General features: G+C 43.9%; 1 protein-coding gene across 1 annotated transcript in view; it reads right to left on the bottom strand.

Moving 5' to 3' along the window:
- Window positions 1–4,748: 4,748 nt before the first annotated feature.
- The window catches only part of ITPR1 (inositol 1,4,5-trisphosphate receptor type 1), a 351,525-nt gene continuing 344,176 nt past the window's right edge, over window positions 4,749–12,097 (bottom strand). Inside the window, exon 62 of the mRNA XM_075998552.1 lies at window positions 4,749–6,084. Coding sequence (XP_075854667.1) covers window positions 5,998–6,084 — 87 coding nt within the window. The 3' untranslated portion in view covers window positions 4,749–5,997. The remainder of the gene's footprint in view (window positions 6,085–12,097) is intronic.

Genomic DNA, 12,097 nt, shown 5'->3' with positions numbered 1-12,097 from the left:
GAGAGCCTCTGATGAGACTTTATTTTATGAGCTGCTATGTAGGTGACAAGTATGTGACTTACGCTAAGAGCGAGCAGGTGAAATTCCTGGGGTGTCTGAAGTTCCATTTACATTGGGACCGAGCATCTTTTCTGGGGTAATTTACAAAAATGCTGGCCACTCTTTCCACTCGCGGTTCCTGCATACACTACGCACTTCTTACGTTGTGGGGCTCTTTTTTGTTGTTGTTCAGAATTCACCTTAGGGGTTTTCTCAAACTCTGCGTTCTTATTCTACAGTGGTTTTGAGCTTTCTTTTTTCTTTCCAGGCTGGGTGGATGATGTAGTTTCACTTCTAGGTGTTAGGATTCTCTTTCACACTGGTTTGTCATGACCTTAAAATATTGTGTTTCTCTCCTTTGGTAATTTTTTTTTTTTTTTTTTTTTTTTTAGTGTTGTGAAAAAAGCAAGCTAGAGCTCTGTGTTTTACCAAATGAATTTGAAACACCAATGGCTCAGAGAGCCCGGAGGCATTGCCCGAGGTGGCCAAATGTAAAGGCCTTACCCAGTGGTCTTGTAATCCTCTTATGCTGGAAGGTTTGGGGAGTCCGGATTCGAAGCTTGTTACATTTCTGCATTGGCCATTGGGTTCCCACAGTCGCTCGGTGTGGCATGTGTGATGCCAGAGCTGGCAGGACGTTTGTTGTGATTGCCATCGTCGTCTTCCGTGTGATCGCTGCCATCGCTGCTCAGATCACTGATGGGGCCTGACAGTCATTTTGAGCCGCTGCCACCCACAAAAACCACACACGGCGTTTTTTACTCAAAACTTAACTGTAACCACTACTTTGTGATGCAAAACTGGTGGAATTTTGGGTACTTTCTGTAAAATCGAAATCCGTAACGGGGGTTTTCCAGCATTCTAGTTGATTGTTAACAAATTGTCAGTAGAAGGAACGGGAGCAAAGGCGGGCTGGGGCGCGAACGGCGACTTGTGTGCTGGGGGCAGGCTGCGCGCGCGCACCCCAGTGTTTGCAGGAGCAGGAAGCCACCGAGCCTGCGTGGACAGTGGCTCTTCCCCTGGAAAACCGCAGTTGAATAAGAGGCATTTATGTGACATGTGGGGCTGTAACAGGTAACGGCCTTAGGAGTTCACTGGCTGCTTATCTTTGCCACAGAACTTTCGGTCTTGACAAAGTATTCCCACTGAGTACTTTCTAGTTTGGAGATCCTCTTACGAAAGGGATCCGGAAGGAAAAGCCGTTTGCGCTGCTTTTTCAATTGGTATTATTTTGGCATGCAGGACAAAATGAAACGATGCACAAGAGGCTTCTGTTAGGGGCAAACTGTTACGGGAAACCGATTCCCGGTTAGATCCTTCCTATTCCTATTCCGGAAAGGAGGCAGCGTGGGAAGAGCTCTCTGTATTTTGCTTACTTGGGAGCTGAGTCCTTGGCAAATTTCTTTACTTCTGTAGGGCTCAATTTCCTATCTTTAGAGTGAGTTTTATTTACTCCTACTGCATGATTTGGTAGATGGAACATACTGTTTTAAAGCCTTCAATAGGAGTCCTCTTTATTTTTATTTATTTATTTTTTTTTATTTTTTATTTTTTTTTGAGACAGAGTCTCGCTTTGTTGCCCAGGCTAGTGTGAGTGCCGTGGCGTCAGCCTAGCTCACAGCAACCTCAGACTCCTGGGCTCAAGCGATCCTTCTGCCTCAGCCTCCCGGGTAGCTGGGACTACAGGCATGTGCCACCATGCCCGGCTAATTTTTTATATATATATCAGTTGGCCAATTAATTTCTTTCTATTTATAGTAGAGACGGGGTCTCGCTCTTGCTCAGGCTGGTTTCGAACTCCTGACCTTGAGCAATCCGCCCGCCTCAGCCTCCCAAGAGCTAGGATTACAGGCGTGAGCCACAGCGCCCGGCCTATTTTTATTTTTTGAGACAGAATCTCACTCTGTTGCCCAGGCTAGAGTGCCATGGCATCAGCCTCGCTCACAGCAACCTCAAACTCCTGGGCTACAGCGATCCTCCTGCCTCAGCCTCCCTAGTAGCCGGGACTACAGGCATGCGCCACCATGCCCGGCTAATTTTTCCTATATGTTTTTAGTTGGCCAATTAATTTCTATTTTTAGTAGAGACGGGGTCTCGCTCTTGCTCAGGCTGGTTTCGAACTCCTGACCTTGAGTGATCCTCCCACCTCGGCCTCCCAGAGTGCTGGGATTGTAGGAGTGCTAGGATTACAGGCCTGAGCCACCACGGCCGACCTCCTGTGTCTTATGTACAGGTGACTTTTATTGTCATGTTGTCTTCTAACAAGCACATAGTTGCCTTTAAAAATCTGTAATGGACATTATTTTGGCAAAAAACTGTAAGTGTGTAGTGATGCCCCTAATATTTGGGAAGAGTAAATTTCCCTCTAATGCCATTCAGAAGTCAGACTAAGAGTCTTATGATTAGCCTTAAAATAACTACCAGAAACTTTCAGGCTCTTTCTCATGCGTGCTTTATCCACACCATCTACAGGAGGGGGACAGGGAGGTCTACGATGGAGGTTTCTTCACAGGTTTAATTCCTTAAGTTACTGTAAAGATCTTGATCACTTCCCCCAGCACGTAAGTAAAGCTCTGTTTCCTTTGCTACTGCAAAGACTGAGTTTGCTGATTCACTTCGACAAATAAAGTGTGCTTGCTTTACATATAATTTATGTGAGGAGACACTCATTTGAACCGAGTGAAAGAGCAGGTTTTACAGCAGCAAAACTAAGCAATCAGCCAGTACAACCAAAAAAAAAAAAAATTGGTTGAACGAAGAACAGTGAATAAAGAACATGAACGTGGAAGGAAAACCAAGTTAAAACTGCATCAAATTTATTTTTTTACTTTTTAAATTTTTTCTTTTTAATTAATGTTTTTCTTTTTTGGGGAGAAAGTTTGATTACATGATTAATGATGAATCAAATTTTTAAAGAATGAAATAAAAAGTTGTATTTTGTCTGTGTGTGTGAGGGGGAACAGAGATATATTTGCAGTCCTAAAAAAACTGTGCAGGACGGAATATCATTTAGAGCTTTAGGACCAAGGCAAACAAAGAGTGGAAACATCATTATTTTAGGAGGAAACAAAAATTCATCCCTGCACAATTTCAGGGACAGAAGTAGAAAAAGGTAAGATGTCATAAGTGTTAGAGAGGTGGAATGCAGTTCCCCAGGCCCCTTCACCAGTGGTTTTGTTAAGGAAATTTGCAAAAGCTTGAAACCCGCATTGGCGCTGTAGCAAACTTTTAAAATGAAATAAAGCCAAAATGCTTGCGCGTGAGAGCTAACTATTGGACTTGGTCGCCTGATAAACACAAACTCTTCATCTGGGTAACTCTGATGGGGACTTGGACCTTGATCCTTTAAACAGCGGGGTTGAAAAAGCGCCGCACGGAGAAAGCAGGCACAGTCCCCGTGACACATCGAAAGCCATGGGAGTCTGAACTTCCAACTGCACGTTTCCTTTGTACTGCCAGCTTAAGTGTTCACACCCAACTCCAAGGCTCGGACCTACTGTCCAATGCAGGGTGGGGTGGCATTCCACTTTCATTTATTTTTTTTCTGCTGAAGCTGGCAAATTGCATGAAGATTTATATCTTAAGTGACAGGGTTCTGATGAAACATGACAAACCTGTCACTTGGCACGTCCGTGCAGAACTTTCCAGTGAACTGGATGGAACCTGGGAGACAAACCACACACACACACGCGCGCACACACACGCACACACGCACGCACGCACGCACGCGCACACACACACACACACACACACACACAGCCACGTCCTGCTGGGCAGCCTTGAGAGATCAAAGAGAAAATCCAGGGCAGAGCAAGTCCTCGCTGGCCGAGGTGCACGTCCTGGGGTCTGGCACAGATTGCCATTTTTGGTTATAGATAAAGTATTAAGCGTCTATCTTGGGCTTTCCTTACGATTAAGGGAAAACTTGGTGTTGATACACTGTGCTGACTAGAAAAAAATCAATATTATTTTAAAGTGACAACATGTATAAAGTATATAGCAGCACTGGTTATGAAACTAGCCATTGAACTGCAATGTAGACCCACCCCCGTTGCCAATCGTTGGGTGGTAATTATTCTTATTTACCAAAGCAGAGAGAAAATCAGCATCAAAAAGAGCAACCAGCGTGAACATTGCTTTGAAGAGGGAACAGGTTTTACAACATTTGTACAGAAGAGGTAGCTCTGTAAAAGGAAAAAAAAAAAATTTAGACTGTCTGCTGAAGGCCCCTGACCACAGGGTGTATGAACTAAAATGAACTTCAGCTATTAGTGATGCTTCTGCATTGCAGATAGCAAGTCCAAGACCCCTTCAGTCACTAATCCAGAAGAATGAATGAACATTGTATTAAATGCTCCCCAATATTTGTTCTAGTGGTCCTCCTAAGGCAGGGGTCCTCAAACTGTTTAAACAGGGGGCCAGTCCACTGTCCCTCAGACCGTTGGAGAGTGTGCACTGTGGGCCCGGGACGAGTCGGCTGCTAAGCAGGACAGGCAGCGGGGCAAAGACACCAGGGGGGCTGCATGTGGCCTGTAGTTTGAGGGCCCCTGTCCTAAGGTTTTGCCATAATGGGTGTTCTTAATAATTGGATACACATTTTCTGAATCTCGTAACCAAACCAGTTAGACTTTAAATGGGTCCTCAAGAAAGGATATGATTGGGATAGCTGTTAAGTCACAAGAGGCAAATGAAAGCCACCAGGCGTCGTGTATTATTCTGCATCATTTATTAAATATTTTTCTATAGGCATTTACAAACTTTGCTTCATTTCAGAATTCTGCTTTCAATACATTTTAAAACTTCTTTGCAGAGAAGATTCTCTTGTAAAATGAGATCCATGTACAAAACTAGGCAACAGATATAAAAGTTTCCTTTCATACTTTTCATCCATCAAGAAAAGAAATCATGTGACAAAGAAAACCAAAACGTGGCTCTTTCAGAAGAATAACATGTCAGTGTTCAACTATGACTTCTAATGGGATAATCTTTATATCGATGTATATAGTTTTAATACTTCTTAGCTACCGTAATATGTTGGTTCAGATGAACGAAATTAACTATTGTTTGGACTAGATAATCTACAAACCCTCAGTGATTGATTTCTTTACAACGCGACATCAAAATTCACCCAGGAAATGACACTGGCCAGCGATATGCATTTATCCTGAACATTGCATAAAAACTTCCCTTTAAAAAAAAAATTCATTATCTTCTTCCCAAGCGAAAGTATGAGCCTCTAATTTGGCACTCTTAAAGAAATAGTTTAAATGATCAATTTAGAAGCTTAAAAGTATCTTTGAAACTAAAGTTGCTTTTCTTAAAGTGAATGCTCATTTAACAGTTCGTAGACGTGGAGCATTTTCACTGAGACGTTGGCACTAATGCCACTAGCAACGAGAAAACAGCATCACCACTGGATAATTGCATGGTACAAAAGTGCCCGGGGGGCTGAAACTCACTAGTAATATGATTTTGGCAGCAGCATCATTGGATATTTAACCATTTATTACATAGTATTAACACACCAGCTTCAAAGATGTGTACTCCCTTTAGAACACTCGGGAGTTACAAATTTATTGTGATTGCATAAATCTGTATTGCACAGTTTTATAAAAAACATAAATACTGGCTATTCTAGCTTTAAATACAAAATACATGTCATATGCTTTGAAATCTATAATATGGTTCAAGTGCAAATCGGGTGCTTTCTTCAGTCCTTCCGAGAAAGGTATTTGCAGTATTTTTGGCACAAATGAAATGTCCTCATGCCAACAGTTCTAGTTACAAGACATGTCTCCAAACCTTTTAGAGTAGCAATCATATACACACGGTATGAAACAGTATTTACAAATGGACTGCGCGTCAACGTAACCTTCAGTGGGCGAATCAAAGTCAGAAGCCGTACCCACACTAATAATAATTATAAAAGGTAAATACTAATTCCTGTGTTTCGCTTGCTTAGGCGGGCTGCTGTGGGTTGACATTCATGTGAGGAGGATGTCCCAGGAGGCCGATTCTTTGTTTCTGCTTCCTTTGTTCTGTCATCTGAAAGTTAAGCAGTTTCATCATTAGACCCGGATACTTCCTGTGCTTCAAATCAGGCGCTGAACCATAGATTTGCCTCTGCGGTTATGGTTTACACTGAAACCCACTTTCTACAAAGACTGTGCCGTCGCTACATCACACACGGCACTTCAAAAAGGGGCATCTTCTTAGGCGGAACGGCCAATTCTGCGACATCGTCGTGCAATGTCACATGCAGAAGTATCGCCTGCTACTTGTTTCATAAGGAAACAACAACAACAAAGGAAACCAACAGTGAATGCACAGGATTCTAGGCAGTTTCCAAACGATACGAAGGCTCACTGGAAAATGGTGGCTTTGTACGACAGCAACAACATGCCATGCTACCAAGGACAGCAGTGGGTTGAGAACCCCAGGCTGGAGGGGGAGTATGCCCGCACTCTTCGGGGGCCTGAGTTCTCTGACTCTTGAGGAGGTGCTTAGAGAGGAAACCAGAAACGTCCTCACCTACCCCTGCCGTCCAGAATGACTGAACACTATGAACGATGTCCTGGCCACCAGTGGTGACTACTTCTTGCCACCAACAGGCACCGAGGCTTGCTTAAGCTCAGGAGAAACCATTTCCTGAGACTAGTTCAAACGAAAAAGGGCCTTCAACCCCAAACCAAGAGGTTGGTTCCATTTGTCTGGCTGCTGAAGTAATAATGTTCTCACGTTGATGGGTCTCTCCCTCTGGGCATTTTAGGGCAAGCTTAATTCTCTCTCTGCATTAAGATTTTTCTTGGCTGGGTGACGTGGCTCATGCCTATAATCCTAGCACTCTGGGAGGCCAAGGCTGGAGGATCGCTTGCGGTCAGTTAAGAGTTCAAGACCAGCCTGAGCAAGAGCCCATCTCTACCAAAGGTAGAAAAAATTAGCTGGGCATGGGAGTGTACATTTGTCGTCCCAGCTGCTCAGGAGGCCGAGGCAGAAGGATCGCTTGAGCCTAGGAGTTTGAGGTTGCTGTGAGCGAGGCTGATGCCACTGCACTCTACCTGGGGTGACAGAGTGAAACTCTGACTTTAAAAAGGAAAAAAAAATTTTTTTGCTTAACCCTGTTAGTCCTAGCTTTGGATTTAAGGCTGGATGTTTATGTATTGGATAAAACTGTCTACAGGTGGCTTAAGGTCCTACTCCTAGATTTTTGGTTTCCTAAAGTCGGAAAGGAATTAGGGTAGAGTAGTAAAAAGAACGTAGGCTTTGGAATCAGATTTTTTCTCTTATGGTCTTGTATTTCAATTCTCAAAGTCTGTCTCTCCATTCATCCAATCAGAATAATTCCCATCTCACAGGTGGAGAATTGACAGGTGTATGTAAACTTCCTGGTCTGTCACATACTACATGCTTAAACCCCAGTTTGCACTTGAACTGATTTTTGGTATAAAATATAAGAACATACAACAAGCATAATTTACCCAGGTTCATTTTTTTTCCTCTTTATTTTTATAGATTTGGGGGGCGGGGTGTGAAGTACAGTTTTGTTCCGTGGATGTACTGTGTAGTGGTAAAGTCTGGGAGCCTAGGTGGAATTTTAAAGTGGTTCTTTTTCAAAATGAGAGCGGTTATCCTTTTTTCAAATCAAAATACTCTGTTATAATTTAGATGAGAAGATTTACAAGGATTTGATATTTCCAAATGCTACCTTTTAATAAAGCTTTTTTATATAGAATTAGGATATTCCTAATTAGGATATTAGGATTTTTATGTATGAATTAGGATATTCCAGATAGCCCATACAGCAGGGGTCCTCAAACTGTTTAAACAGGGGGCCAGGTCACTGTCCCTCAGACCGTTGGGGAGTGCGCACTGTGGGCCCAGGACGCGTCGGCTGCTAAGCAGGACAGGCAGCGGTGACAAAAACACCCAGAAAGCCAGATAAATGTGCTAGGTGGCCCACATGTGGCCCTCGGGCCGTAGTTTGAGGACGTCTGCTCTAAACTTTCCTTGGATGAGTGATAAATTTTTAAAGGAAGATTTAACACACTATACTATATTCACAGATTCAGCTAAGGAAAGAGAATCTAATATAACACATAAAATAATTTCACAATTAGATTAAAATACCCATAATTCATTCATCTTACAACCTGATCGTTCAGATATTTAGCTCAGATTTTTTTCTCCACATCTATTCTCTTGGCAGGTAACTTAGCTAAATTTTGATACTCTCATGCATTCAAATGGATTTAGAAATCTTGGTGTGATCAACCCCTATTGAAGGATACTTAAAGCTGCTGAGATCTTTTGACTCAAAGTTCACTTTCAAAGTTGGCCGTTTAAAACATTTTGCTGTAATTTTGTTTTATTTTTATTTTTTCTAGAGACAGGGTCTCCCTCTCTTGCCCAGGCCAGAATGCAGTGGCATGATCATAGCTTACTGCAACCTCAAACTCAAGCGATCCTCCTGCCTCAGCCTCCCGAGTAGCTGGGACTACAGACACATGCCACCATGCCCGGCTAATTTTTTCTATTTTTAGTTGGCCAATTAATTTCTTTCTACTGATAGTAGAGACAGGGATCTTGCTCTTGCTCAGGCTGATTTGAACTCCTGACTTTGAGCGATCCTCCCGCCTCGGCCTCCCAGAGTGCTGGGATCACAGGCGTGAGCCACCGCACCCAGCCTATAGTGCATTTTAAAATGCTCAAAATTCCCACGTAGCTGAGGAGGAACAGCTGAAACAACATAGAAACGGGCTTGAATTTCAGCATTCCTCCTCCTGGCTCCAGTCTAAACAAGCAGCAAAGAGTTGGGTAGCTGTCAGGTCAGGTGCAGCCAAACAACTGAAAGCACTAGGTGTAGACTACAAATGAGCAAATTTTAATCTGCCAGCACAGCCTCCAAATGATCAAAGGCTGGCACAGGGAGAAGGAAGGTTCACTGACAGCACACGCACGCTACACTCAGGTTCAAAACACGTCTTCATAGTCTCTGCAAAGCGGCCTTCCTGTCACGGTAAGGCCGGTTACTCGGCTTCTCAACAGCCAGCGGACTCCAGTCATCAGAACTCCTTTGTGCAGTCCTGCATGGCCAGTCCTGCTCAGAATGATGATTCTCAAATACCGAGAACAAACTGAGCATCTCCCGCATACGCTTACACTGATTCATTGATTTATTTTTGAGACAGAGTCTCACTCTGTTGCCCAGACTAGAGTGCCCTGGTGTCAGCCTCGCTCACAGCATCCTCAGACTCCTGGGCTCAAGCGATCCTCCTGCCTCAGCCTCCCGAGTAGCTGGGACTATAGGCATGCACCACCACGTCCGGCTCATTTTTTCTCTATATATTTTTAGTTGGTCAATTAATTTCTTTCTATTTTTAGTAGAGACGGGGGGTGGGGTGTCTTGCTCAGGCTGCTTTCGAACTCCTGACCTCGAGTCATCTGCCCGCCTCGGCCTCCCAGAGTGCTAGGATTACAGGCATGAGCCACCGCGCCCGGCCTAGTTACACTGATTTAAGGGAAATGTCTGGCTACGGTTCAGATTCTTAGAGTCGATCCCTGACGCTCTATTCCTTTCCCCTGGCAAAATTTCTCAAGCTTTGAAACCGAGCTCCTGCGTCATCACCTCTGAGAAGGGGTGTGGGGTGACTTATCTTCTCCCTAAGGTCAGGGCGAATGAATCGCTCCTCGCTCTCCACTCCCAGGGCAATGTGATCGTGCCTCTGGTACACACGCACCACGTTTAATTCTAACTTATCTGCTCACTTGTCTCCCACTCTGAGTGTCAGCTCTTGGGGAAAGAGAACAGGACCTATTCATAACCTTTGCATCCCTAGCACCTAGAGCTGCACCTGGCAAACAGGTGTGCCGTGGATGCTGGTGGGCAGAAGGAATGGAACTGACCACAACACACTGCCATTCCTGGAGCATGCCAGGCATCCTCATGCCGTTGTTCCTGCTGGTTCCTTTCCTGGGAAGCCCCTTCCTGCCTCTCCCTGCCAGCCCAAAAGTGACCTTGTTGGAAGACTGCAGAAATTAACCTCCTTCCTTGTTTCAAACCTCACCCAAGACCACCTACCTACCTCTGTGTGCTCCATGGATCTTTTTTTTTTTTTTTTTTGAGACAGAGTCTCGCTTGTTGCCCAGGCTAGAGTGAGTGCCGTGGCGTCAGCCTAGCTCACAGCAACCTCCAACTCCTGGGCTCAAGCAATCCTGCTGCCTCAGCCTCCCGAGTAGCTGGGACTACAGGCATGCGCCACCATGCCCGGCTAATTTTTATATATATATATTAGTTGGCCAATTAATTTCTTTCTATTTATAGTAGAGACGGGGTCTTGCTCTTGCTCAGGCTGGTTTCGAACTCCTGACCTTGAGCAATCCGCCCGCCTCAGCCTCCCAAAGTGCTAGGATTACAGGCGTGAGCCACCGCGCCCGGCTTCCATGGATCTTTTATTCATGCCTCAGGTCACTGAGCTTCTGATACCATACTAGATCATCAGAAGTCCACTTCTTTGTCTTTCTTGCTAGATTATGGGACCCCAGAGCACAGATGTGTTGGTCCCAGCACAAGGTAAGGAACACGGCCACATTCAGGAAGGTTTGTTTCCTACTCCATTGTCCAGTTTGGAGCAGTTATTCTAATCTGTTGTTATTCCTTCCTTCCTGAAGCAGTTAATGTCAACAAGAGAACCCTCTTGCATGAACAAAAAAATGCCAAACACCTTAACATGCTAATATGATCTGAATTTTCAGGTACTTCTTGTCTGGCAACAACAAACAAGGGGCAAGGGTCGCTGTCTCAGAGGAAGCCAGTCACATTTCCAAAAAAGGTAACCCTTCTTCATAATGCAAAAGAGCGAATATTGAGAAAACATGCACACACACAAAAATTTAAGTTCTTACATTAGTTCTCCTCCTCGGAATAAGAATGTAAGAGAATCACATTCAGTATTCAGAATCTCCTGGGAGGGGAAACTTCGAGAGGCATCATTAAGTAACACTTAGAATAGCAATTCCTTTTTTTTGAGACAGAGTCTCGCTTTGGTGCCCAGGCTAGAGTGAGTGTCGTGGCGTCAGCCTAGCTCACAGCAACCTCCAACTCCTGGGCTCAAGCCATCCTCCTGCCTCAGCCTCCCGAGTAGCTGGGACTACAGGCATTCGCCACCATGCCCGGCTCATTTTTTTTTCTATATATATTAGTTGGCCAATTAATTTCTTTCTATTTATAGTAGAGAGGGGGTCTCACTTTTGCTCACTCAGGCTAGTTTCGAACTCCTGACCTCGAGCAATCCGCCTGCCTCGGCCTCCCAGAGTGCTAGGATGACAGTCGTGAGCCTCCGCACCCGGCCTAGAACAGCAATTCCAACCAACCATTCTTGGCAAGCATAGAAAAACTGACACCACTAATCATGATTTTGCTGATATCCTAACAGGAACTTTTTCTCCCCAAAATGGTAGTTTAAGAAAACAGAAACTAAAGAGGTCAATAACAGTAAAGATTAAAACCAAAGTCATTCGTGTTTAAACTATCATTGCTCCATTAGGCTGGTTTTTGAGTCAGAAGATCTAAAAAGTATCTAAGTAATGAAGCAATTTTTGTTTTCCAGCACTTTTATCAGTGACTGGTATTCTTTCATAGCTGCTTAACAACAAAATCTAGCCCAGAGTTTCTTGTTCATTAAATCATTCGTGGAGATTTTTTTTAATTCAGTTTTTCCCCCTCAGCAGGAATTCTCACAATTACCATTTAAGAACCAGCAACTTTCTAAGATTGCTATAACGCCAAACGTAATAAAATTCATGTCCATTCAACAAGCTGGTTCTTAAAGGCATTAAAGGTTTGTTAGAAGTTATATAATCAAAAGGAAACATTGACTGGAGTTCTTTTGAAAGAAGCAAATCCATCTCCCACCCTCGAAAAGCAGCTATGTTGAATTTTTCCTGTAATTTGGCACCTCAATCAATCCTATCAAAAGCACTTTGAGGATGTCCTACTGGTTTCTCAGGCTTCTTTTTAGCTTATAATATTCTTCCAAGAAAAATACAGTTCAATTTCAAA

Source organism: Microcebus murinus, chromosome 28 (genome assembly GCF_040939455.1).
Source record: "Microcebus murinus isolate Inina chromosome 28, M.murinus_Inina_mat1.0, whole genome shotgun sequence".
Classification (NCBI taxonomy): domain Eukaryota; kingdom Metazoa; phylum Chordata; class Mammalia; order Primates; family Cheirogaleidae; genus Microcebus; species Microcebus murinus.
This window is presented reverse-complemented; position numbering and strand designations above follow the sequence as displayed.